Raw genomic sequence first — 25,878 nt, forward strand, 5'->3', positions numbered from 1 at the left:
CCTGGGCTCAATCCCAGCAGTCACATGATGGCTCACGGTTGTCTGTAAACTCCAGTTCTAGGAGATCTGATGCTCTCTTCTGGTCTCCAAGAACACCAGGCACACATGGGGCACATAAACATACAATGATAAAAATAGAATAATAAAAATTTAAACAGATTTTATAATATATTTTTATTAATTCTTTTAAAATTTCATGTATGCACGCACTGTATTTTTATGGAATTCACCCCTTGCTCCTTCTAAACTAGATCCTCCCCAACACTCTCACACCCCTCCCAATTTTGTCCCTTTCTCTTTTTTTCTCTCTTCCTTCCTTCCTTCCTTCCTTCTTCCCTCCCTCTCTCCCTTCCTCCCTTCTCTCCCTCTTTTCCTCCCTCCCTCCCTCCCTCCCTCCCTCCTTTCTTCCTTTCTTTATCCGTAGAGACCTGTGTTAGCTGTCCATCTATTCAGGAATATGGGGCCATTGACTGGAACCTCTCAACTTACCAGGGGTCATACCCTTAAAGAAAATTTTTCCCCCAGAAGCCATTAACTGTCAGTATCTCCTCGGCTGGGAGTGAAGCTCATGAGCCCCTCTGCACTCGGTGCTGGACTGGCAACTGCTGGCTGTTGTGCGGGTCTTGTGAGTCCTGCCATGTCTTAAATGCACCATTGCTTGCATCCTCCCTGACCTCTGGCTCTTACTGTCTTTCCGCTCCTTTCTCCAGTAGGCACTGAGCACTGAGGGGAGGTTCGTTTTTTAAGGGTGTGTGCATGAGGCAACTTTCTGTTCATATAAAAAAACACCTGAGATAACTCACTTTGAAGAGTCAAGGCCTATTTGTTCATTTCGTAGGCTCTAGCCCATCGCTTTCTCAGCCTGTGGTGAAGCAACGCATCAGAGCAGGGAGTGCTGGGGGAGGCAACACTACAGATCTCACGGCAGGAAATAGAGGCCAGGGTGTTCCCACAGCCTCGGTGTGCTACTAACCTGGGAGGCTAAACCTTTGGGCGGCAACCTGGGTACAAACTACAGTTCTGTGGAGGGGTCTGTGGTGTGTGACTGTTTGCACACGTTCATATGTGTGTTGAAGAAATGCTTTAGAGCCACCGTGGCTGGTGACAGTTACGATTTCCTTTCTAGCTCCATGTCTTCCATGATATTGGACGGGGAATTCTAGACAGTGCCTGGCGAGGCTACAACGCTACTCTCCTGGCCTATGGCCAGACCGGCTCTGGAAAAAGCTACTCCATGATCGGCTTTGGCACAAACAAGGGTATTATTCCAAGGGTGTGTGAAGAGCTCTTCCAAGCCATTAAGATGCAAAAGAACAACATAGAACTCCAGGTGTGCATCCGTTATTCTAGAACCCTTCCTCTTGGGAGCTGAGCCTTTTCTTTTTCCACACGTGGAAGGCCCCAGTGTCTGTATTTTCAGATTGCTGTGTGTGTTGGGGGAATAGTCAATCACATTGGGCCCGAGTTTGCATTTGCGTTAATTAAATAAAATTAACCTTGGGTCAGGAGGCTGTGTTAGCCACTAGTTAACAAAAAATAATTCCAGAGCCTCAGAGGGCATCTGGGAGAGACAGACCCAGAAAGTAGTAGGGTGGGATTTGGAGTAGCGCAGGCTTTTCTGGTTTGGCGAGGAGGAAGCGTGGGTCTTCTATGATGCCAGCAAAGAGAGAGGACTAGCTAGTTGTTACTCAACCTCTCTGAGCTCTCAGATTTTCACCCAGCCTTTGAATCTCTAGTCTTATTCATAATTAGAACAGTAGAGATCTAGTTAAAGCTACCTTTAGTGGCAGCAACAGGGCTGGCGCCTAAGGGAGCAGAATTCTTGCCGGGCTATGGTCTGAGAAAGCTGAAACTCAAACAAACAAATAAACAAAGCAATACAGCTCCTTTAGGAGGACTTACCGTGACGCAGAGCCCTTGAGCAGCCAGCACACAAAGCAGAAATAACAAGCTAAGTAAAACCGCCCGCCAGTGCGGGCACCAACTTCCTAGAGCTGGGGCCGTGAAATGCAGCTACGTAACAGGCACAGTGGTTAGGGATTGGCTCTCACAGACCTGAGAAGGGGGTGGAGCCCAATGCAAAGGGCCTAGCTGTTGCTTAGGTTTAAGATTTTAGCTCATGGGGTCAGAGAATGCCACAGGTACTCAATAAAAAAGACCCAGACTGAAAACCCTTTAAACAGGTTATAGTGTGGACTGGTGCTTACGAAAGAAAAGAAAATGCCAACTACATGTGTGTCCTGAAATAGGTACCTATGTCACATATGGTGATGGGACTTGAACCCAGTCTGATGCTGGCATAAGCACATATTCTACCCCTAAATTACACCTAAGCACCAAGGATGGTCTTACTGTCCCCCACATAGAAGACTCCAGAGCAAACTTTGAATGCTGTTGGCAGTCATTGATGTGACCAGCTCCGGAACACAACAGTAAGATGTCAGGAAACACCTGTAGGCACAGCCTTTGTCTCTGTTCGTCCTAGATGGCAGAGATCAGACTCAAAAGAAAGAAGACAAGAGCCTCAGCGTTTGGTGCAGACGGTGTTTTTATGTGACTGCTTCTGACCCATTGTTGGCTGTGCACACAGATGCAGAACCTGTGGGTTGGTAGTGAGACCCCATTCTAGAAACTACTGGATCACCTGGGTTGGTAGATGAAGTATATACAGTGCCAGTCACTCTGTAAAGCCCATCCTAAAACCTGCCAACAGCACCCAGTGGCAGAAGCCACCTCCTCCCCTCCCATCCAAGCTCTCATGAGTCTTCTGGCCTTAGCCTCCTGAGAGCTGGAACTGCAGGCCTGCCCACAACCCCTGTTTTGTGCATTTTTCTTTTTGTATATGTGCGTGTATGAGTATGTAATATAAAAGTACATGCACATGTATTATACATGCTTCTGTGTCCATGTGTGGAGGCCAGAGGAGGCCATGGGTGTTCCCTCCATCACCCTTCACCTTGTTTCTTTGAGAGAGTGCCTCTCACTGAAGCTGGGGTTTGATGTTTTTTAGATAGACTGGCAGGCAGCAAGCCCAGAGCTCTTCCTGTCTGCACCCCTACCATTGCAGGTGAGCACAGTCCTACCTGGCCTTGTGTGTGGGTGCTGGGGATCCAAGCTCAGGTCCCCATGCTTGAGTGGCCAGTATTCCTGCCCACTGAGCAGCTCCCCAGGCAGGTTTGAGGTTTTTTTTTTCTTTTGAATTTATATTGAGAGGTTTTCCAGTACCATAAGATCCCTTGAGCACCAAGCAGCTTGAAACAGCTTTTGCAGCTAATGTTAGTTAACTTTTCCTTTGCTGAGCGTTTATGTTCTGGCTGCATCGTTCCGGAACTTCAGGACAACACTGACTCTCTGTTCTCTCTGCAGGTCATGTTTAGCATGCTGGAAATCTACAATGAACAGGTAACATCCTGCGTCTCTCTGTCTCTCTGTCTCTCTGTCTGTCTGTCTGTCTCTATCTGTCTGTCTGCCCAGATCCTTGCACACCCTAAGCACAAGCTTTATCACTGAGCCATGCCCATCCCAAGAGTCTGTGCTAACACACACACCTGAGTGAGTCCATGGATTATTAGCACCGAGGACTCTGGTCAGCGGTCATCCCATGTTGGATGTGGCCCACAGGCCTCCCCAGCCCCGTCTCAGATTCCTTGTTCTTCACTGTCAGGAACCTCAGAGTCAGCTCAAAACCAAGACCAAGTTCTCAGCAAGAGAAGGGACAAAGGGCAGCAAACAAGAGACAAAGACATGAACTAGAGGACAAGAGAGAAGAGGAAAGGAACAGAGAAGGGGGAAGGGGTGTTTGTCCTGAGGACAAGGGACTGCCTCTGGGTAGAGAGGACAGATGTGGCCCATAGGAAAACCCTGTGTTAGAATGAGGTGTGTAATTTTGATTGTGTATTTAATTAAAGCAGCCAAAGGGAGCTTTTGATTGCTGAACTTTAATACTTTGATAACTGGACCTTGGTAGTCAGTCTCAGGAGAAGGGAGTGGTCAAATAAGGGAATAGACCTTGCTGTCTAGCTTCAGGTATATAATCTAATGGATTTTAGTAAGGCCATGCTCACCAGGCCTGGGCTGGCCAGAGGCCCTTCATTCACCCTCTATGCCACACACAGCCGCTGTCTCAGTTACTTTCCCACTGCTGTGATAAAATGCCACGATAAAGCAATTTATGGAAGGAAAGGCTTATTTGGGGCTGACAGTTCCAGGGAGGTAAAAGTCCATTGTCACTAATTGGGGGAGCATGACAGTAGGCAGGCAGGCAGGGAAGCTGAGAGCTCATATCTGAACCCACCAATGGGAAGCCAAGAGCACACTAGGGACAGTAGGAGGATTTGGAAGACTCAGAAACCACCTCCTGGTCCTTCTCAAAAGGTCCCACCCACTGGGGACCAACTATCCAAGCATACAAACCTATGGAGGCCATTTTCATTCAAACTATCACAGCGAATCCCCACCTTTCCAGACGTGCCTTTCTCTTAGACTCTGTCCTTTCTCTGCTGCTGAAGAAACCACTTGACCTCCAGGCCGTCGCTCTATGCGCCCTGAAATCTGAAATCGTTATGGTCAATGGGTGAGATGCTGCTGGGGACCAAAAGGAAACTCTTTTTTGTTGTTCTTTGTTTTGGTTTTGGTTTTTTTGGTTTTGGTTTTGTTTTCTTTTGGTTTTTTGAGACAAGGTTTCTCTGTAACTTTGGAGCCTGTCCTGGAACTTGCTCTGAAGACCAGGCTGGTCTCGAACTCACAGAGATCCGCCTGTCTCTGCCTCCTGAGTGCTGGGATTAAAGGCGTGCACTGGCACTGCCCAGCCGTTCTCGTCTTCCTTTTACATTTCCCGGTTTCTTACTTAGCTCACTTACAAGGCTGTCTGGTACCTTTGGAAACTCAGTATTAATTTGACACCTAACACATATTTACTGAGCACCAATTATTTTGCAGGCAGTGATAAGGAAGGAAATGAAATTTTCATATTTTTAAATTGGATGACATTTTTTCTTCTCTTTCCTCCTACAGATAAGAGATTTGCTGTCCAGAACCAAGATTCCTGGAGGGTTAAAAATCAGGGAAGATCAACAGCTGGGGTTTTTTGTGGAAGGTCTAAAGTGGGTGCCTTGTGAGAATTATGCACAAATCGAAAAGCTGATGGAGCAGGCCTCAAAAACCAGGATGACAGCTTCGACCAACATGAATGCCAGCAGCAGCCGGTCCCACATGGTCACCACCATCCAGTTTAAGCAGGTAGGAGTCCTCATATGTGGGACAGGCTCCCAGAGGCAGGGTAGGGGTGGTATGGCGGAATTCATCCAGAGTGGACCAGTGGGCTGAAGTAACTGTTTCCAACCATAAAACACGGGTCTTGGATAGGAAGAGCTGAGGGCCTTGCTCTCCCTGCTTACCCTCCATTATCACAACTGTCACTGCACATGGATGGCACCTTCAGTGACAGCTGCCACTACTTCATTATATTTGGAGTATGTGATATACCTTGAAGAGCCACATAAGATCACGGGACAGTCTGTCTCTGAGGCATCAGTCAACAGCCCAGGGTCTGTCTCTACAGGTTTTCCTGGACACGGCTCTCACCAAACAATCCAGCATCAACATGGTCGACTTGGCAGGGAGCGAGAGGCAGAAATCATCAGGAGCTGAAGGAGACCGGCTGAGGGAAGGATCCAGGGTCAATTTAAGCCTAACCAGTTTAGGGAATGTCATCAGGTATGTGGCCAGCACCCAGATATTCTTGTGTCTTAGTTATGTTTCTATGGCTCTGAAGAGACACCATGACCAAGGCAACTTCCCCTTGGGAGCTGCGCCTTTTCTTTTTCCACGCGTGGAAGGCCCCAGTGTCTGTATTTTCAGATTGCTGTGTGTGTTGGGGGAATAGTCAATCACACTGGGCCTGAGTTTGCATTTGCGTTAATTAAATAAAATTAACCTTGGGTCAGGAGGCTGTGTTAGCCACTAGTTAACAAAAAATAATTCCAGAGCCTCAGAGGGCATCTGGGAGAGACAGACCCAGAAAGTAGTAGGGTGGGATTTGGAGTAGCGCAGGCTTTCCTGGTTTGGCAAGGAGGAAGCGTGGGTCTTCTATGATGCCGGCAAAGAGAGAGAATTAGCTAGTTGTTACTCAACCTCTCAAGCTGCTGCACCTGCCTGGCTTTTAATCACGTGAATATGAGTGCATATATGCAATAATTTTTAACTTCAGGAAAGAGGTAAATAATAGGTTTTCTGTATACCCACCCCCATAGTAAGTTTCTCCACTGATGCAATAAGCCAGATCAAGCTGAATTAAAAATGTTTATCAGCAGGTTTGTCCTGGCCGAGTGCACCGGCCTCATAGATCCAGGCCAGAGAGGTCCTTCACTGGAACTAAAGTAGGAAGATTGTATAGCTTGTGGGCAAGGCAAGCTGGTACTTATTGGCGGGCCCTGCCAAGTTATGTCGTTAAGCGAACGTGCCAGGTGCAACAGATTTAGTCCAAGAGGTTTACTGGGGGAGGGGAAGAAGGGGTGAAAGAGCGAAGGGGGGCAGGCAGGCAGGCAGAGAGAACAAGCGAGAAAGAGGAGCAGCGAGGACAGGAGAGGCAAGAGAGGGAGCTGTGAGGGGCGGGCACTGTTAAAGGGGGCAGCGCATGCAGGTGATGACGGAATCCTTCCTCTGCCCATGTAGGCTGCTGACCACCTGCCCCGGTGGGAACAATGAGGCCCTGTCTGCCACAAGCTGGGTTTGTGCCCAAAGGTTTGGGCAGTGGGAGGCATCATGGAAGGAAGCTACAGTAGGCCCAAGAATGCGGAACTGGGCTTTTTGGCAACTTTTTTGTGTTTAGAGACTCTGAGCGGCGAGGTTCAGAGAGAGAGAGAGAGAGAGAGAGAGAGAGAGAGAGAGAGAGAGAGGACAGGAGTGGGGCTCCAACCGAAGACTAAGATGCTATAATTTTTTTTTCTGAGAGAAACTTTAAAAAACTCTTTAGTTATGGTATGAATCCCAGTGAAGTACATAGTTTTTCCTTGTTTTGTTTTTAGTTTTGAAGTATATACATCTTAAATGCTCCGTTTAATGAATTTATATATATAAGTTCACATACACACACATATAATTTGCACCCAGGTCAAAATGTAGAACACTTTCAGAAGCCACAAGTCTCCATCATACCCTGTCCCCACTGAGGCACACCCCTCCCTGTTGACACACTACCAAAACAAGTGAACCTTTGCCATCTGATTCATCTTTGCTTGACTGTCTTGAGTTTTGTAATTAATTTTTTAAATTATGTGTATGTCTATGTGTATGCATGTGGGTATGTGTACCTGTGAGTGCAGGTACCCATGACAGCCAGAAGAGGGAGCCAGATCCCCTAGAGCTGGAGTTCCAGGTGGCTGTGAACTACCTGTTGTGGGTGTAGGATCAAACTGGAGTTTTCTGCAAGAGCAGGCCATATTCTTAAGCTCAGTGTTGTCTTTCTCTCCAGTCCCTGTGTTTTGAGGGTCTCTGGCTTACGTCCTGTCTTGCCTGGGCATCCTTGTACAGGTGTCGGCTACTCTGTTCTATTATTGCCACAGAGTGGATTAGTCAACTTCTCTCTGACCTGAAGCCGCTTCAGGGAGGAAGGATTTCTCTTGGTGCATGGTTCGAGTGAGGAAAAGCATGGTGGCTCCCTGGAGGCAGAAATAAAGAGTGGCTTACCCACGGTGGGGGGGGGGGGGACGGGACGGGACGGGACCGTCCAACCACACACAACACAGAGCCACCGCAGGGATGTGTGAGCCATCTCTAGTTACCCATGGAGACTCGGTTTCTTCCTAATCCCTTCCATTGATTATTTAATGTTTTCTCCTTCTCGCAGTGCTCTGGCTGACTCAGCCATGGGGAAGAAAGTCCTGCACGTTCCCTACAGAGATTCTGTTCTGACCAAATTGCTCCAGTCGGCTCTGGGCGGGAACAGCCGGACAACGCTGGTAAGATCGCTTTCTTAGAACACCGGATGCTGGCTGAGCTCTTAGTGCTCCGTGGCTAAAATCTAACACACCCAGGACTCGGTGGCGCTAGGCCCCGTCCACTTCATCACCTCACAGCCCTGATGCCTGCCTGCTCCCTGTGGTGTGTGACGAGGCTCCATCACATTGATATCTTATTCTTCGCTGCAGCTTTCGGGGCTGCTACTGGAATGTATATTGCTTTCCATTTTGACTCTGTTTAGTGATGGGGCACAGAAACCAACACCTAACACACACCAGGCAAGTGCTCTGCCACCGAGCCACGCCTCCAGCCTGGTGTTAGGAATATTTTTAAGACAGCCTCTCTGCTGATGCAAATAATTCAAATCAGACCAAATTAGACCAAATAAAAGATGCCTACATTTACGGCAGCGCTCCCGCGTGACTGGGAGAGCATGGGGGCGGGGGAACCACGCAAAACCCCCAAACCACGTGTTTCTTCTCTGGGCAGCAGCCTAAATAGCCTGTGGGAGTGGTCTGCAGCTTGGCGGACTCTTGGAGGTTGTGTCTGGACCAAGACAACTCCCAGGGGGACGGGGCTTCCAAAGATGGATGCTGGGTATTACATTCCAGACTCTGCATAACGGGTAACAGGGAGCTGAGGTGATGCTTATGACCAACATTTTAGGCTCTCTTTGGATAAAGGGGCATTGGCTCAAGTCTGGCTACTTCCTGCGGGCATGAAGTAACATGGGGGAGGGGAGAGCTGGGAGTTGATGGGCTCAAGTTCAGCAAGAGGAGTGGCGGGAGTGGCATCTGGTTTACTGTCATCCTGGAGTCCTCAGGCAGCTGCTTTTTGAGGGAGATGAGAAGGCAGGTGGCTAGGAGAAAAAAAATGTTGTTATTATTGGCCCTATAAAATGGGGTTAGTCATGAGAAGTCATTAACTGCCAGAAAGAATGGGACAGAGAAGTGCCCTTATTGTACAGGTGAGGCTTGTGTGTATACAACCAGATTTTAGTTGGTACACACACACACAGGCAAAACATTCATAGACATAAAAGAATTAAACAAATCCAAAAAGTAAACAATTTAAACTTCAAATAATACTGAAAATTAATTGATATAAGCTGCTTTGTGAAGATTAGTTTTTTTATTAGCATGTACATGTATGAGGTCCATGTATGTACAGGCAGGACTGCGAACGTGTCTCTGTGTGTGCGTGTGTGAAGGCCAGACAACAACCTTGAGTGTCATCCTCAGAAATGTCATCCACTTCCTTTAAGATGGGGTCCCTCACCAGCCTAAAGCTCACAAATTAGACTAGACCACTGGCCAGTAAGCTCCATGGATCCTCCTGCCTCTGCCTCCCAGGGCAAGGATTACAAGTGGGTGCCAGCATGCGTGGCATTTTTATGTGGGTTTTGGCATCAAACTCAGTTCTTCTTGCTTGCAAAGCAAGTACTTGACTGGCAGGGCCATCCCCTCAATCCGATATTAGCCATTTTAATAGCATCAATGTTAAAAAAAATATCCAAAACCCCTGGATGACGAAAGTCTGCATGGATGGTTCCAGATTGCAGCCATAAGCCCAGCTGATATCTGCTATGAGGAAACCTTGTCGACACTGAGATACGCTGAGCGGTAAGTGCTCTGTTGAGCAGCAGCCCGTCATGGTGTTCCGTGTCCTGCATCACAGCTCCCTTGGCACTCTGCTATTTGATGGCTTGGTGTTTGCGGTGGGAGTCCAGGAGGAGACTCAGGTGACTGGTGAGACAGGAATGAGACTATAATGAATGAGAGCAGGAGGAGGGCCTGGAGAGGGGGGTCCGCAGCAAGACACTTACTGTGCCCGCTGCTCTCTCAGGGACGCTCAAAAACTAAAACTACCCGTTGGGCTTCGCGTGGTGGCACACCTTTAATCCCAGCTCGTGGGAGTCAGATGCAGGTGGATCTCTGTGAGTTCAAGAGCTCCATCCAGGTGAGATCTCATCTCAAAAAACAAAACAAAACAACAATAAAACCCGACATTCAGATTATGCCTCCAGTGAACCCACTCTCCTGATCTGCCCTTCAGATACTTCTCAGCCAGGAATCACTTTCCTGGGAGTGAAAACACACACACACACACACACACACACACACACACCCATCCATTCTTCACCGTACTGTTGCATGCCATGCCATTTTCTCCCAGGATCTGAGTGCGAGCTCAGATCTGTAGGTGGAGCTTCTGCTTTCGCAGCATCTAGAATGTTCCCTTTCTCCTGCCTACTGCTGCAATCTTGCTGTCAGCAGATTTCGGGAGGGGTTGTACACAGAGAGACACTGTGTTCTCTAAACTCTGTTCCTGACTTTGTGCTTGGAACAAGCCTCACTGGAATCTTTAAATTTCTTTTGTAAAGTAAAAGGGCAAAGCCTAAAACACCTGTTGGGGTGAAGCCCTGTGGTAAAGCCCTGGTGTTTAATCCTGACATCAAGATAATAATGGCATACGATTCACCGCTAAGTTTGAATTTCTCACAGAGAATAAGTCATGTTATGGTATGTCTGAGCTTTCTGTGGTGACACTGGGAGTAGGGACAGGAACAGAAATCCCTGAGTTGACTGCAGCCTGTTGTAGGATATTATTTTAAGATATATTTTACATTTGTTTATGCTGTGGAACATTCGTTTAATGATGCAAACATGTGTTGCGTTCTTTTACGTTGCATTTGTTTAACTCAGTGAAGCTGTGTTATTTTGCCTGTCCAAAACACCTGGTTGGGCTAATAAAGAGCTAAACAACCAATAGCAAGGCAGGAGAAAGGATAGGCGGGGCTGGCAGGCAGAGAGGATAAATAGGAGGAGACGTCTAGGAAGAGAAGATCAAGGAGCAAGAAAAGAAGGAGAGGAGGTCGTCAGGGGCAGCCACCCAGCTACACAGCCAGCCACAGAGTGAGAAGTAAAGAAAGGAAAACAGAAATAGAGAACGGTAAAATCCCAGAGGCAAAAGATAAATGGGGTAATTTAAGAAAAGCCGGCAAGAAACAAAATAAGCTAAGGCCGGGCCTTTATAAGTAAAAATAGGCCTCTGTGTGCTTTTTTTGAAAGCCGGGTGACGGGCCCCCAAAGAGTTAAAAACAACAACAGCCTCTGGTTTCCAGGGTTTTGATTATTGATGAATCATATTCTTGAATTAGCCAAGTGTGTTCAGGACCCGGGACATTCAGAAGCCTAGCACGGGACTCAGCTGAGCTTTGTGAGTTTGTGGGAATCGTGTAGGTTACTGAGGTCAGTTTGGGTCTCAATGGTTGCAGACATGTCTAGCCTTTGGCCCGTGGGCCCACGATGCGCCCCTGGCTAGTGATGCACGTGGCCCAGGAATTTCTAGATGAGACAGCGGTGAAAGGCTGGGCACTCCTCGTAGTGAAAACTAGCCTGGTTCTGCCTGGGGTCTGGGCTTTCCCGCTGGTAGCCCTGGCTGCAAAAGGGCCTGAGAGAGTGTTTGTCATTGCATGTGACAGGGCTAAAAATGTTCAGAACAGAGCTACGATCAACACGTGCACACTGGTGAGAGCATCCAGGGCTGAGAACAAGCAGCTGCTCAGATCCGGGGGCGCCGGAGCAGAAGGTAAATCAAGTCGGGAGGCTACGCTCAGCCACGCCTGACTCCCAGACACTAGCTGGAAGGACTGAGTGGTGGCCTGTGCAGCAGCTGGGCTGGCCAGGGAGCCCGGGTGGGAGGGAAGGGCCACGTTTTGTTAAGGATCTTCTGGCTCAACCTTGAAACTTTCCAGCTTTGACGTCAGTGTGGTCTTATTTGCCACTGGCATGAAACAACGGCCTTGTGCTTTCCCACACGGCTCAGGCACAGGGCAGACACGCCTACGAGGACGCACGTCCAGGCTTCGTATGCTGCTGACCTGCTGATCTCATGTATTCATGCCAACAAGACGCTGCCTGAATTAGAGCAGACACATACGGTGGCCAGAGTTCTGGATGTGCTGGGTGTCTATACACACGTAGCATCTAATTCTCGCTGTTTATAAACCCAGGCATGAGACATGAAAAAACAAGACAAATCTATTATTCTTTCAAAACCTCTGGGCAGTTGGGAATTCCCAGGTCACATGCCTGCATACGTGAAAAGGAAAAAAGGGGACCTCTGAGCTCCAGGCTTCCCAGTGAATCGTCCTGAGTTACCCCAGGGTACCACCTGCCGCAGAACTGAGCCCATGAGTCTTGGCACAGGAACAGTTCGGTGTCCCCTTCTCCCGGCTCCTCTGCAGTCACTCTACATCTCCCTTTGGATGCCCCATGCTTAAAGTCCCTCCCTCCCTCTAGAGCACTCGACTTGTTTCCTGGCAGAATGGCAGCTGGGCACTCGAACCTGGGCCCACCTGCTGGAGCAGGCACGGAAGGAATGGGAGGAGCAGTGCGTGGCTCTCTCGCAGGTGAGGCTCAGGCTGTCCACGGGTGGTAATCTCTCCACACAGCTGATAGCCTGTGCTGCTGTCAGGCTCCAGCCTGCAGTGAGGGCAGAGTTGGGACCTGAAGGGATCAAAGAGATCATGGCGTACTGGCGAGTGAAGACAGATGTTGGTGATTCAGTTTTGAAGGACTAAGGAGTGTGAATGTCCTCTGGGGACAGCAGATCGGCCTGAGCTATTGCATCCCACCTGGCTAGTATTCACTTTCATGGCCAGTTCCTAACAGACCCTATTGTGCATACAATATTCATTATTTTGGGGTGCTAGGGGTGAAATCCAGGGCCTTGCAAATGCTAGGCAAGCCTCTGTGCAGCATTGAGCCACACCCCAGCTTCTGAGCCAGGCTGTGAACATCATCCACAGGTGAGAAACACGCCCTTCCTGCCTCTCCAGAACCTTATTCTTAGCCACAAGGCTCCAAGCAAATGCCCAAGTCTTGGACTAGACCTGGAACTCTTGAGAGAGAAGGGAAGGTTCCTGAAGCCCAAAATGAAGCCTCAGGGGGTAGAAGTAGAATAGGGTGTGGTCTGTAGCGTCAACAGTCTAAAGGTCTAGGCAAAACTTGGGTGCCAGCGGAAGCTCTATTAAATAGCATCCTGTGGCGGGGTGGCCCTGTGTGACTCCGGGCTTGAGTGGGATTCGGGGTGCAGGTCTACAGAACTTTACTTCAGTGAACTATAACCACCAAGGCTTTCATGTTCTCTACTCTTAATCAGAGGAACTTCAGGGTCTAAACACCACCCTAAGGCACTAGTTCTGCTCGTCCACCCTCTGTGAGCACAGCAGGGTCCCACCCTGCGTGGGAGAGGAAGACTGAAATGTGCTTGGGCACCACTGAGGGAGAATGCAGTGTTTTATTCTTTACTAGACATTCTAGCTGAGGCTTAGTCAGATAGCAGCAAGTTAAGATACCCAGGGAGGGGCCACCCAGAGGGGAGCAAGGGGCCTGAGGAGAAAAGGTGAGGTAGAATAAAGGGCAGAGGAACAGGAGAAGATGACTGGGGGCGGGGGAGACAGGAAGGGAGGCCCCTGGGCCTTGGAACAGGCATGTCCGGACAGCTCCCCTCCCTCTTGAGGACCTGGGGCCTTAGGTATCTACAGGCTTTTCCGTGTCTTCTTAGGAGCAGCAGATGGTGAAGGCGCTCCCACACCTTCTCAATGTCAACGAGGACCCACAGCTCACAGGTGTTCTCAAGTTCTTCATCCATAACGGTACTTGATCCTCCTGCACCCCTCACACACACACCCCCGCCAACCAGGCCAGCTCTAATTCCATTTTCTTCTCCCTCTCTTCCCCCCTTCTCCCTCTTCCCTTCTCCTCTCTCCCTCCATCCCTTTCTCTCCCTTTCCTTTTTTGATGTTTTAATTTTGTATTCCAAAACATCTAACATAAAGCTCACCTCTCTAACCACTCTTGAGTGCACAGTGCATAGGCACTAAATCATCTCTATATTTCCAGAACTTTCCACCATCACCTTATATGGAAACTCTGTACCCATTAAAAGCCAACTCCCCACTCCCCTTCCTGACATGTGTGGTGCCTCATAGCAGCGAGATCACACCACGCTTGTCTTTTGTGCCTGCTCAGTTCACTGATATCATTAAACTTATTCAAGCTGTAGCGTGGTTGGGAATTTCTTTCCTTGCTAAGATAAATGGTCCCTATCATTTACCTATACTGCATGTTATTTATCCACCACCCACACGTGGTCACATCACATGTTTGTCTAGTGATTTCTGAGGAGGTGGCAGCCTTTGGAATGTCTCTCCAATATGGATGCTACTGAATGGGTTGGTATTCAATGCCCAGAGTTGGCCCAATCCCTGTTCTCCCCTCCCTGAGCACTATTCATGGCTAAGCCCTGTGCAGGATGGTGGCTGGAGGACAGCCAGAAGCACCCAGGAGCTGCAGGGGACATGGTACACCCTGAAGGGCTGGTCACCATAGAAACAGAGCTTCTAAGAGCCTTTGCTGTCTCAGCTTCAGTGGGTCACTGAGGACTAAGGACCATGAAAAAGATGGCATTTTCACAAAGTTGGGGATCCTAAGACAAAAAGAGCAGAAAGTAAAACAATTATCCATAAAGCAAGGTCATATCCAGGTGCTGTTATGATTGACAGCTCCAGTGGGGGGGGGGAGACTCTTTGCACACTCTTATTGAAGAAAAAATGTCACTTTCAGACTGTCAAGCACATTACTTCATCAAGGCCAAATGCTGCCAATTGGAAGATAAACTCTCCCAACTCTTTCCAGGCTCCTGTGACGCTGGTCAGGCTGCTTCAAACGCTATCCGACTTCAAGGCCTGGGGTAAGAATAGTGCCCGTCCCAAACTAGAGGACCAGACCTCCTCAACCCAGAGATCTGTCTGTTTGGCATTTTGCTTTTTGTTTTGTTTTGAGACAGGATCTCACTATGTAGCCCAGGTTGGCCTCAAACACGAAATCCCCCTGCCTCCTCCTCTGAGTGTTGGGTTGTCAGGATTGTGCTAACATGATTCACTGGAGTAGATTCTGGAAAGTCATCTGGTTGTAGGTAAGCCACTCCGTAAGTCCTGCTGCATGGACAATATTAAAAAGTCCCCAGACCTCCCTCGGTACCTCCTCCAGTGCTCATGCAGGAGGGCTTGCTGAAGTCCAGTGTGTGGTGCACACCTGTTTCTTCTGCTCATCTTGGGAGAAAAGGGATGGCAGCGGAAATCCTGTAAGGCAGAACCACATGAGCAGAAGTAAGGTGACCCTGCCAAAATCAAGGGGAGATGAAAGGCCAGGCACATCGTGGAGGGTCTTTCATGATTGTATCTTCAGGTGGCTGTCTCCTCAACTGTTTGAAGTCCTTATTTTGAAGCAGCTTTTAAAAATTTTAAGCTAGGCATGGTGGCGCATGCCTTTAATCCTGGCACTTGGAAGGCAGAGGCAAGTGGATTTCTGAGTTCGAGGCCAGCCTGGTCTACAAAAGAGTTCCAGGACAGCCAGTGCTACACAGAGAAACCCTGTCTTGAAAAAAAAAAAAAAAAAAGCAAAAACCAAATGAACAAAAGCAGAAAACAAAAAGTAATTTTAAAGTTACATATATGTTTTAATTGGCACCATAGTTATGTGTATTTGTGCTCTGTAGAGATTTCCAGAACATACATACAATGGCTGGTGGTCAGATGTACTAGGGATTTTAAAACTTTCAGCTAATGACTTTGAGCCTCATAAGCTTATGCTGTAGAATACCAGATGCTCTCTTCCTATTAAGATCTACCCCTGTGGTCATTAACCATTCCTTCACCCCCGGCTATGGCAAGCATTCTTCTGTTCTTCAAGACCAGTGTCTTGACCTCCATGTATGGGTGAGAACATGTGGTTATTTGTCTTTCTGTACCTGGTTGATTTAATAATGCTCTCCAGTTGCACCCATGTTGCTGACATCCTGGGAATCCATTCCTCCTTTCTGGTGGATTGTTTCCCCTGGTGTACACACACCACAGCTCTTTACTACCTTTTGATACACAATCTTGGCTAATGAAACATGTTTTCATTTCTCCATTGCTAGCTGTAGCATTCATGGACTTGTGATGGTCTCAGCAGCTGGTGGTTCCTGGCAGCTGCAGGCCCTCAGCTAGAGTTTGCTCTGTCAATAGAAAAGCATCTTTGTTATCTTCCAACTCCTTGCCCTCTCGGGCCCTGCAGCTTCAGTGTGGGGTGAGGGAAAGTGGGAGCTTCCCCATTGACAGCTGTGGGTCTCATTGTGCAACTCAACCAGCCTTGAAATCATAATCTACTGGGTGACCCTGACAGACTCTTTTTCTTAGGATTTCAGATAAGCACGCTTCCTTCGTGAATCTGGATGGTAAAGTGACAGTCGCACCACATGGCAAGTGCAAGGTGATTGTTAACGGGGTCCCTGTCACCAGCAGGACAAAGCTGCAGCACTTGGTACGTCCCCTGCCCAGCCACAGAAGTGCTTCCATGCTACCTTCAAGATGGTGACAAGGGCGGGGGGTGGGGAGAACAGGACTCTCTTGTGAAATGTCTCCTGTCAACAGTGAGAGGGACTGGCCAGACCTGGGGCTTCCTACCTCTGCCAGATTGCACAGGCTGGGGGCCAGACTGGCTCCCAAACTTACTGTATCTTGGGAACATCCCCTATAACACAAGGAGGGTGGAAACGGCTGTTCTTCAAGACCCTTCTTGGTGCTCACCTTTGAAGTCTGAGGCCTAAGAGAGCCTGCCCCGGGGAAGTGACAAGTTATCTGCCTACATCAGTCCCTCTTTGTTCCCATTTGTCTGCCACCCTGGTTGGAGTCTCTACTGGCTGCCCAAAAGCCTTCTCCCTCCCTCAATCGCTATACACAGAAGCCACAAGCCTCTGAGACAGGCAGGAGGCTCAGTCCCCTTTTAGAAGCGCTGGGTGAGCCCTCCCTAGCTTCACTGTCCCAAGGACTTCCCTTCAGTGGCCCATCAGCAGTGTGGTCAGCCTCACTGAAAAGCCCCCGCATAACGTCTGCACTTAAACCTCTGCCCTCTCAGAGGATCTCCGATAACCTAATCTGAATCAGACCCCAGTGCACGCTACAGAACCCCACCCCCACCCCGTGCTTTTCTTCTGAGACTCAGCCCACACAGATCACGGTGGTTCCACATCCTGGCAGAGGGCTGAATCTGGGTGGTCACGGACTCAAGATTGTTCTCGGCTCTCTCCACTCCTGCTCGAGAAGCCTGGACTCTGGAGCAGGCCAGGCCTTTCCTCCCTACGCTCTCCCTCCCAGGACCGCATCATCTTGGGATCCAACAGTGCCTTCCTCTACATCGGGTTTCCCTCAGAGCGAGGCGAAGATGATTTGAGTAGATACGATTATGACTTCTTCCAGCTGGAGCGGGCAGCTGCTGAAGGAGTGAGTGTGGACATGCTTGGTAAGCATCCTGGACCTGCCTTCCTGGGGACATAAAAGCAACTGCTTCCATGGAGTCAGAGTACAGGATGCAGAAAGTTAAAATCTCAGAGCGCTCTCTCTCTCTCTCTCTCTCTCTCTCTCTCTCTCTCTCTCTCTCTCTCTCTCTGTGTGTGTATGTGTAGCTACATCATCAGCCCCAAAATAGAAATAGAGAAATAGAAATATAGAAAACTGAATAGATGTCAACAGTGTGTTAAGGTCACTGGCCCTTCCCTAGGGATGAGGATGAAGACAGTCCATGATATGAAGCTTGGTATGGGAGCGTGTTCCGTGCAGCAAGTGGAAGCAAGAATGCTGAGGAGATGGGTGGGTTAGATAAAAGCCTTCAGCCAGTGGGGGGGAGCGCTATAGCACACACTGAGAGCCTGCTCTGGCCTGGAGAGATGGGGAGGGGCGAGGTCCAGGCCCTGGTCTGGAAGAAGCTGCAGCTCTGGATTTCTGAGTGGAATATAATCCTTTGCCCCTCAACCCACCCTCCACTCCTGCACTATCTAGGATTCCCACGGGTTCCTAGAGGTTCCACTCTCTGCCCGTCCACCTCCCCTTACTCCTCAGGCAGAGCTCCTTAACACCTTCCCACACCTCCTCCCCCAGCCCCAAGTCATATACACAGAGTTGGCTGGATCCCACTGAGGTCTTTGTGATGTACTGGCTTCTTGGGGCTAGACTCTGTTTACCTTAATAAAGCCACAGCTGAGGGACAGTGGGGTGCTGAGATGACAGGTATGAGCCACCATACTTTGTTTCAGATCTCACGAGGGTACCTAAGGCTAGCTTGAAACTCACTATATAGTGTAAGGTGATCTCAAGGTGTTAACTTGCCTCAGCCTATTGAGAACTGGGATTACCACACACATTCTTCTCAAGTTCTAGATATAAACCCAAGGCTAGGGTTAGCCATGAGGACTTAGAGGACTTAGGTTTATACTGTCATCCACGTAAAGAGCTGAGTGTTGGCTCATGAGGGACAGAGACAAGAGGGTTGTCTGGGGCTTGGTGACTGCTTGTCTAGGTTCATGGATAGATGCTGCCACAGGGGAATAAGGTAGAAAGTGATAGACGACATAACCCCTTTCTTTGTTTGGTCTCTGTATGCACACTGTACACACACACACACACACACACACACACACACACACACACACAGCGCCATAGTAAGACCATCCACAAATAACCCTTTCCATTTAGTTCTCCATAACTGACTGTGCAGATGCCTTCCCAGCATAGGGGCAGTGGTCACAGAAAGTTCGTCAAACCTCAGGCCCTGGGCTGAAGCACTCTGGTCCCGGTGACAATAGCAGGTTCTCAAGGCAGCCTGGTGGGAAGTTCTGAGGCATCGGTGCCATGTGACCCATGGTGGGAAGTCTCTAAGGAGCAGACAGGGCCTAACACGAGGCAGTACTCGCCCAAGTCTGGAGAGGGGCTCAGGACCCCCATAGTCGCTATGACCCTTCCTCCATAGCACCCAGACTCAACTGAAGGAGATCAGATTACTTGCTGGGTCCCGAGGACTCAGCCCTTCCTCTGGCCCATTGGCTTCTACTTCCTTTAACCCTCCTTCCTGGACAGTCCAGAACTACACTGGACTGAGGGCCTTGAAGCCAAGATTTTGAGGCAGTGTAAGTGAACAGCTGAGTGTGTGTGTTTCGTGAAGGAGAAAAGTGTCACTGAACAAACAGACTCACTTCCTCCATGACTCTCGCTAGGTACTGGGAGCCCCGGAGATGGCCAAGCTGACCCCAGCGTCTTAGCTGTGGTCCAGGACTACATCAAACTCATGCCACTGGTTGTGGAGGCAAATCAGATGAGCGAGGAGCTAAAGAAGGTGACCTTTCACCCCCAGTGATGGCAGAACATCAGGTCTCCAAAGGTCTGAGGTTGGAGAAGGATGAGGCTTTTCCCACAGGGCACTGAGAGCTAGGGACAGAGGTAAACTAACCCTCAGGCCTTCCCAGCCAGCTGAGTGCCTGGTACTAGCACCCCAGACCAGCACTTACTGGCCATAACTGACCACCTCTGGAGTCCCTGTGCCCTCCAGCACCTCAGTGGCTGATATACCACAGAGTGGACCTGGGCTGGGGTTAGCTCCTGAGAGCACAAGATCCCAGTCAGCAGGAGCCTTGAAAGGGAGTTAACCAACTTAGGAAGTATAAACGTTAGTTCCAGGATACCACTGGGAGATACTGGTGTTCTGTTTGGTGGGGCAGAAACTCCAAGGAACAGGAAGAGCCAGGCTGTGTTCTTTTACGAAGCCTGGGGCTGGGAAGAATGGGGAAGAGACTGTAAAAGGAATAGGAACAAGGGGATTGTTTAGTGAGCTGTCTCTTTACCAGGGACTTAAAATGGAATTGAAGGTGAAGAACTTGGCATCATCAGATTCCAGGGGCTTCGACCTCCAGAAAGAGGTCATGGTGAAGGTGACCAAACCAATGACTCATGAGGTAAGACCCATCAGTGGGGAGGCATGAGTTGTCTCTTTTTAAGGCAACTTCAGCAGTCATTTTTCTGTGGGTCCTGCAAGTCCAGTTCATACAGCATAATATCAAGTCGTCCAGGCAAGAGCAGTTCCTTGCCCAAATGTCTAACCAACTTCATAAGGAGCCTCTTTGGTGCCCATCATTCTCTTGAAGTAATTTGTGCTGCCAGGAACAGATGTGTCTCAGTGTCAAGAAAAGCCCTAAGTTCTTAAAACACTTTAAATGCCATATTCTATAGTCTTTTAAAAGGTTTGAAGAATAACTATCCATCTGAAATATCTCTGTACATCTATAAAACCTAACTAACATGATTACAAGCTTGACTTTTATAGATGACTTTCTATTAACCTGTATTTCTTAATTATATATTACATTTAAAAAATATTTATTTATTATGTATACAATATTCTGTCTGTGTGTGCCTGCAGGCTAGAAGAGGGCATCAGACCCCATTACAGATGGTTGTGAGCCACCATGTGGTTGCTGGGAATTGAACTCAGGACCTTAGGAAGAGCAGGCAACCTCTGAGCCATCTCTCCAGCCCCTATATATTACATTTTTAAAGGGGCTGCACAAAAATAATACTGTAATCAAGAGCAGAAGTATAATATAACAAAATTGACCTTAAATTTGTATAAATAAACCAAGATCCATAATACAAAATATTCATATCTACAGCCTATCCCCCTTTCAATGTAAACAAACATTATAAGCAATATTTGGGAATTTGGGTGTAGTTCTCTCCAAATTGCTTCCTGTTTTTTGTTGGGTGAAGTATTTTTGGTGGTGGTTGGCCTTTTGTGTGATCTTGGCCCATCAAACCACATTAGTCTAGAAGAATTCCACAGGTTCTCATCCTCTGTGGAAACAAAAGAAGAACCTCTTTTCCAAAATAACATTTCCTTAGACCCAAATTCTGAAGTCCTGATACCTTTAAAATGGGTAGGTTGGTTTAGCTTAGCAGCTCATACAATGAAATATCTCTATGTACTTAGCTCCTTCACAGTCAAAAAATTCAAAGAAAACACCATAATATACATAATCTAGACTTTCTGTATTTTCTGTCTTTATGTGGTTTATTTTTCTTTATTTAATCTATGACTGTATTTTCTCTTTATAGAGTTTTTTTAAATGATTTACTTTTCATAACTCTTTGTACTCTTTTTCTTCTCTCTCCCAAGCCTATGTACATTTATCCAACACTGTGACCCATTTAGGTCTTTTTTATCTGAATCTGTCGTTATTGTGTATCTGTAATTATTTTCTGACCAGAAGCGCCTCCCTTTTTTGATGCTAAGTGGATGTGGCTAGAGCCAACATGGCCCTGCCTGCTTGCTCCGCCCAGTCCAACATGGAGGAAGCATGTTTACAGCCTGGTGGGAGCCATCCTCACCACCTCAACTCTGGGGAGCACCGTGCAGCATATAAGCCCTTTTTATCTGAGTAAAAGCTAAATCTGCCATGCAGCACACTGCATAGCCTGGAAATATCTCTCTGTATGGTGACGGGAATCCACCATGATCTCCTGCCTTTGTAAGCCTTGCAGACCTGATTCTCAGCCTGCCTAGGTGGGGAGTGCTGAGCCATGGGCATGGTCTCAGCTAGTTTCCTACTGACCCTGAGTGGACACATAAGCATCTGGACCTGAAGTGGGTGGCAGGCATCAGCCCCCCAAAAGAGCCACGAATCAGGAAGTCTTTCCTTAAACCGCGCAGTTCTTGCCACTAAAGCTGAGTCAGGAAACCTCTTAAAGGAGCCGTGTCTCTGCTTGCTGCCATCAACAGAGTAAGAAACTGCATTAAACTGTTGTGTGTGTGTCTAGAACTCCTTCCCAAACTCCCTTAGGTTTTAAGTGAATTTAGTTGGCCACACCAATCTGTTGTAAGGAGACTTGTTCATTCCTGGATGCTCAGCCCCAAAATAATCACACAGAAACAATATTATTTAAAACACTGCTTGGCCAATGACTCTGGCATATTTCTAGCATGCTCTTGCATATTAAATTAATCCATTTCTATTTTATATTTTACCATGAGGCTTGTAGCCTACCAACAAGGTTCCAGCTGGCAGCTTGTCTCTCTGGGGGCTCCATGGCATCGCTTGACTCCGCCTTCTTTCTCTCAGCATTCAGTTTAGTCCCTCCCAGCTCTACCCTACCCTATCACAGGCCAAGGCAGATTCTTTATTCATTAACGAGTAAAAATAACACATACAAAAGGACTTCACACACCAAGGCAGTCAGGAATCTGGAGGCCACAGAGGAGTGCTTCTTACTGACCTGCTGCTCATGTCTACTCGGCTTGTTCTCTTATAGAACGCAGGACCACCAGCGCAAGGTGGTCCCACCAACCATGTGCTCAGTCCTCTTATATCAATCACTAGTTAAGAAATGCTCTACAGACCTGCCGACAGCCTGATTCTATTTTTTGAGACAGAGTTTCTGTGTAGCCCTACCTGTAGACCAGAAACCCAAGGTGGTGGTGCACACCTTTAATCCAGCACTCAGGAGGCAGAGGCAGGTGGGTCTCCAAGGCTAGCCTGGTCTATATAATGAGCTCCAGGATAGCCAGCAGGAATAGAGATAATAAAGACCTGACTCAAAAAAAAAAAAAAACCCGGAAGCTTACCCAGATGGTATAGGTAGGTAGGTGAGCATGGGACAGAAACATACATCTCTGTGGTGCTTCCTTGCGTGCCTGGAGGCCAGAGAGACAGAAAAATCTGTCATGCAACTTTCCCATTGAAGGTGATGTTCATGGAGACAAGGCCTTATCCATTGGCTTTTGTTTTTATTCTAGTTGTCAAAGGGGTTGTTGGTTTTACTTCATATCCCTTCTGATATGACATTTTCAGTCAAGAAAATTTCCAACTGGATTTCTCTTAAGTTTCTCTCCATAGCAGGTATTTAAAGAGGCCCTGCTTTTGCCCAGTGAGGCAGTAACTCCTGTCCTGGACTTGTTGCTCACTGGTGAACCCCTGAACAAGAATGGAACCCCCTTTGTGGGCTTCTGAGAAATGGAGCTAACGTGCCTGTGTGCTTAGCTACAGGGAAGGTGGAAGGGGTTGTCCACCCAGCACTTGGCTTTGCATTTGCTGTAGAGCCGCTCGGCTTTCCGGTAGACCAGTTGTTCAGTATTTGTCATCTATCGTCCATGACAAGCGCTGTCACTCACTGACTCCAAGGTCTAACTTAGCTCTCTGTGGGCTGTGAGTCCAACACAGGTCTTGCTGAGCCATGGTGTTCTGTGGAAAACCAGTGGTTAAATCTATTTCCTTGCTTTTTCCAACTTCTAGACACCACCAAGCCGCCTTGGTTCATGGCCTCTCTTTAATCAGCCATAATTATCTCTCTGGCTCTACTGCCATCACTAAAATGTGGTTCTGGTAGGGCCTCTAAAAGTTAAGTTTGATGAAAATAGTATGTGGTCTTCTCAAAACTCCACCCATTAGGAGGCGCAGGCTGGATAAAAGATGGGTTGTTTAAGCAGCAAATGAAGCAGGACATGGCCTGGTGGTTTGGATAATATTGGCCCTCATAGGCTTATGCATGTGAATGTTTAGATTCCAGTTGGTGGAACTGTGTTAGGAAGGATTAGGTGTCTCCCTGTGGGAGGAGGTGTGTCACAGGACGTTCATGCCAGGCCCAGTCTTTCTCTGCCTCCAATTGGTGGATCAGAATGTGACGCTCCAGCTACTGCTCAGGGCCATGCCTGCTGACCTGCTGCCAGCTTCTCCTGATGATCATGGACTAGCCCTCTGAATCCGCAAGGAAGCCCCCAGCTGAGTATGTTCATTTTCAGGCTGCCTCGGTCATGGTGTCTCTTCACAGAAATACAAAAGTAACTAAGATGCTGGGTGACCCCATTTGCATCCCCAGGTATGGATTTGGTCAAAAGCAAAGTTTATCAATAGGAAATTCCTGATGGAGGAACTTTACCAGCACTTTCTAGAGAGTGAAGAGAGCCAGGTGGCTCAGGAAGATGACCCTTTCTGGGACCCTGTGGAAGTTGTCCACTTGGGCTCGGCACACATTTGGCTGCAGTCTCTGGCTTACCGCATGATGCTGGAGGAGCAGGTGGAGTTTCTGAACTGTGACGGGCTGGAGGAGGCAGTATTGCACATCCGCATCACTCCCTGCTCCCCGGAGGGATGGTGAGTCTTGGTCCCCTCCCAGGACGCTCAAAAGAGCCCCATTCTCATGAAGGGGGGAGGGAAATCAACTTGGTCCCTTAAGGGTTTACCCATGAGCTCATTTATGACTTGACCTCGTTGAATCTGATTCTTGCCAAATGGCTAACATTAGAGACAGCTCAGCACTGTCCTGGGGACCCAGGGAATCAGGAGGACATCCCACAAAACAGCAGATGGCGTGAGGAACACAGGACCCAAAGCCTGGGCTGGTCCATGAGGGGACCCTGGGAACGAAGCCTGTGTTGTGGACATCACCCTCAGCCACAGCCTGCTCCTGGCACCTTGCAGGTCTGCCATCCACTCCACAGGGTGTTTGTCACACTTGGCAGGCATCAGGGCCAGAAGCAGAAAGTTGGTTTCTGTTCTCCCGTCTCCATTCTTGGCAGAGGCCAGAGCTTTGCTCCTTGGTGGTGGTGGGGGGAAGGGGGGTCGCTAGGTGTCTGGATCCTTCTGTGCTGTCCCTAAACTCATGTTTTATTATGTTTTAGGCCATAGGATGTTTATATAACAGTATTTCAGCAATTGTAATCACAGAGGCTGACAGGAGTCCTGGGCTGGGTACAAACATCCAATGTGACCTTTTGTCTTGATGAAGAGGAAACCCCCTTGAGAAGGGTGTAGGAGAGTCTTGTAGTTCTGGGTCCAAAAGGCCAAGCTGACCAAAAGCAGTGTCTGTAGGGACTTCAGGCCATTGGCTCGTCACTTGTTTGTGCTAGCCACCTAGGTGCCCAATGGTCACACTGAAAACATGATATTCTTATGTGTGAGTTTCAGCCTTTAAGAGCTTGGTTGTCATAAGAGAGGTCCCAGTCGGAAAGCTGTCCCAGTCAGCTTCCAAGGACAGAGGGATCATGTTGACTCTGGACTCTGACTGACTCACCAAGGCAGATGACAAATTAGGCTGCAGCCTCTGAGCAGACAGCTGGCCCTTCCTCCTCCCCAGTGGGACCAACCATCTTCAGTTTGAGTTTAGCATCTTACCCACACACATTTGCCACACGGAGATGTTTGGCTTCTTCTCTGGGCTGTGAGCTCTCTTTGCCAGAAGCACCATCCAGAACTGGCTCTTTGGTGAATGGATTCTACAGCAAATACTACCATCTAGCCCTCCAGAGCAATTGTCTATCTCTCTTAAGGACTCTTTCATTTCTGTGACATTTGAATGCTAACTAGCCTGAGTCCAGCCTAATCCAGAGACTGATGTTCAACTCTCGTCTGTAGGGCCCGTGGGGAGGAAGATATGGTTATTGATCCCCTGGAGCTACTGGGCAAGAGGCTTGACTTCCAGATTCACATTGTCGGATGCCTTGGTGTCAAATGGCTAAAGGAAGATGCACGCCGGGGCATCCAGCTGGGGTACGGATCCACACTACACGTCCATGAACACACAAATGTGTGGCTCCTGGTAGATGAGTTTATCACAAACTTCTTTTTGTTTGTTCAACTGCAAAATGGCTACTCTCTCCATCACGTAGAGAAGCCACACGGCCCTCCACATGCCTAGGATGGCTGCTGAGTCTCTTATGTGATTAAAGCAACAGGGTCAGATATTTGAAATGCTACAAGAAATATCCACCAAAACCATGTTGTTTAAGAACAGACACAACCAGAAAGGGTTAGATTCGTTCGGTTCAAAGGATATTGAAAGGTAAAGAAAGAATGCTTTGGAGGAGTAAAAAATGTGCTGGGCGGTGGTGGCGCACACCCTAGATCCCAGCACTCAGGAGGCAGAGGCAGGTGGATCTCTGAGTTCGAGCCTAGCCTGGTCTACAGAGTGCATTCCAGGACGGTTCCAAAGCTACACAGAGAAACTGTCTCAAAAAAAAAAATCATACCGAACACTTCCCAAGGAAACCTAGC

The 25,878-nt window shown here is 48.3% G+C and overlaps 1 protein-coding gene across 1 annotated transcript in view; it reads left to right on the plus strand.

Moving 5' to 3' along the window:
* LOC119827984 (kinesin-like protein KIF28P) overlaps window positions 1–25,878 on the plus strand; it is a 43,748-nt gene that overhangs the window by 6,778 nt on the left and 11,092 nt on the right. Inside the window, exons 3-18 of the mRNA XM_038349979.1 lie at window positions 1,127–1,330; window positions 3,367–3,402; window positions 5,014–5,238; window positions 5,561–5,715; window positions 7,847–7,958; window positions 9,514–9,581; window positions 11,444–11,550; window positions 12,264–12,373; window positions 13,531–13,621; window positions 14,664–14,718; window positions 16,208–16,331; window positions 17,165–17,309; window positions 19,057–19,175; window positions 19,684–19,791; window positions 23,705–23,979; window positions 25,240–25,374. Coding sequence (XP_038205907.1) covers window positions 1,127–1,330; window positions 3,367–3,402; window positions 5,014–5,238; window positions 5,561–5,715; window positions 7,847–7,958; window positions 9,514–9,581; window positions 11,444–11,550; window positions 12,264–12,373; window positions 13,531–13,621; window positions 14,664–14,718; window positions 16,208–16,331; window positions 17,165–17,309; window positions 19,057–19,175; window positions 19,684–19,791; window positions 23,705–23,979; window positions 25,240–25,374 — 2,069 coding nt within the window. The remainder of the gene's footprint in view (window positions 1–1,126; window positions 1,331–3,366; window positions 3,403–5,013; window positions 5,239–5,560; window positions 5,716–7,846; window positions 7,959–9,513; window positions 9,582–11,443; window positions 11,551–12,263; window positions 12,374–13,530; window positions 13,622–14,663; window positions 14,719–16,207; window positions 16,332–17,164; window positions 17,310–19,056; window positions 19,176–19,683; window positions 19,792–23,704; window positions 23,980–25,239; window positions 25,375–25,878) is intronic.

This window comes from Arvicola amphibius, chromosome 12 (genome assembly GCF_903992535.2).
Source record: "Arvicola amphibius chromosome 12, mArvAmp1.2, whole genome shotgun sequence".
NCBI classification, from domain to species: Eukaryota; Metazoa; Chordata; class Mammalia; order Rodentia; family Cricetidae; genus Arvicola; species Arvicola amphibius.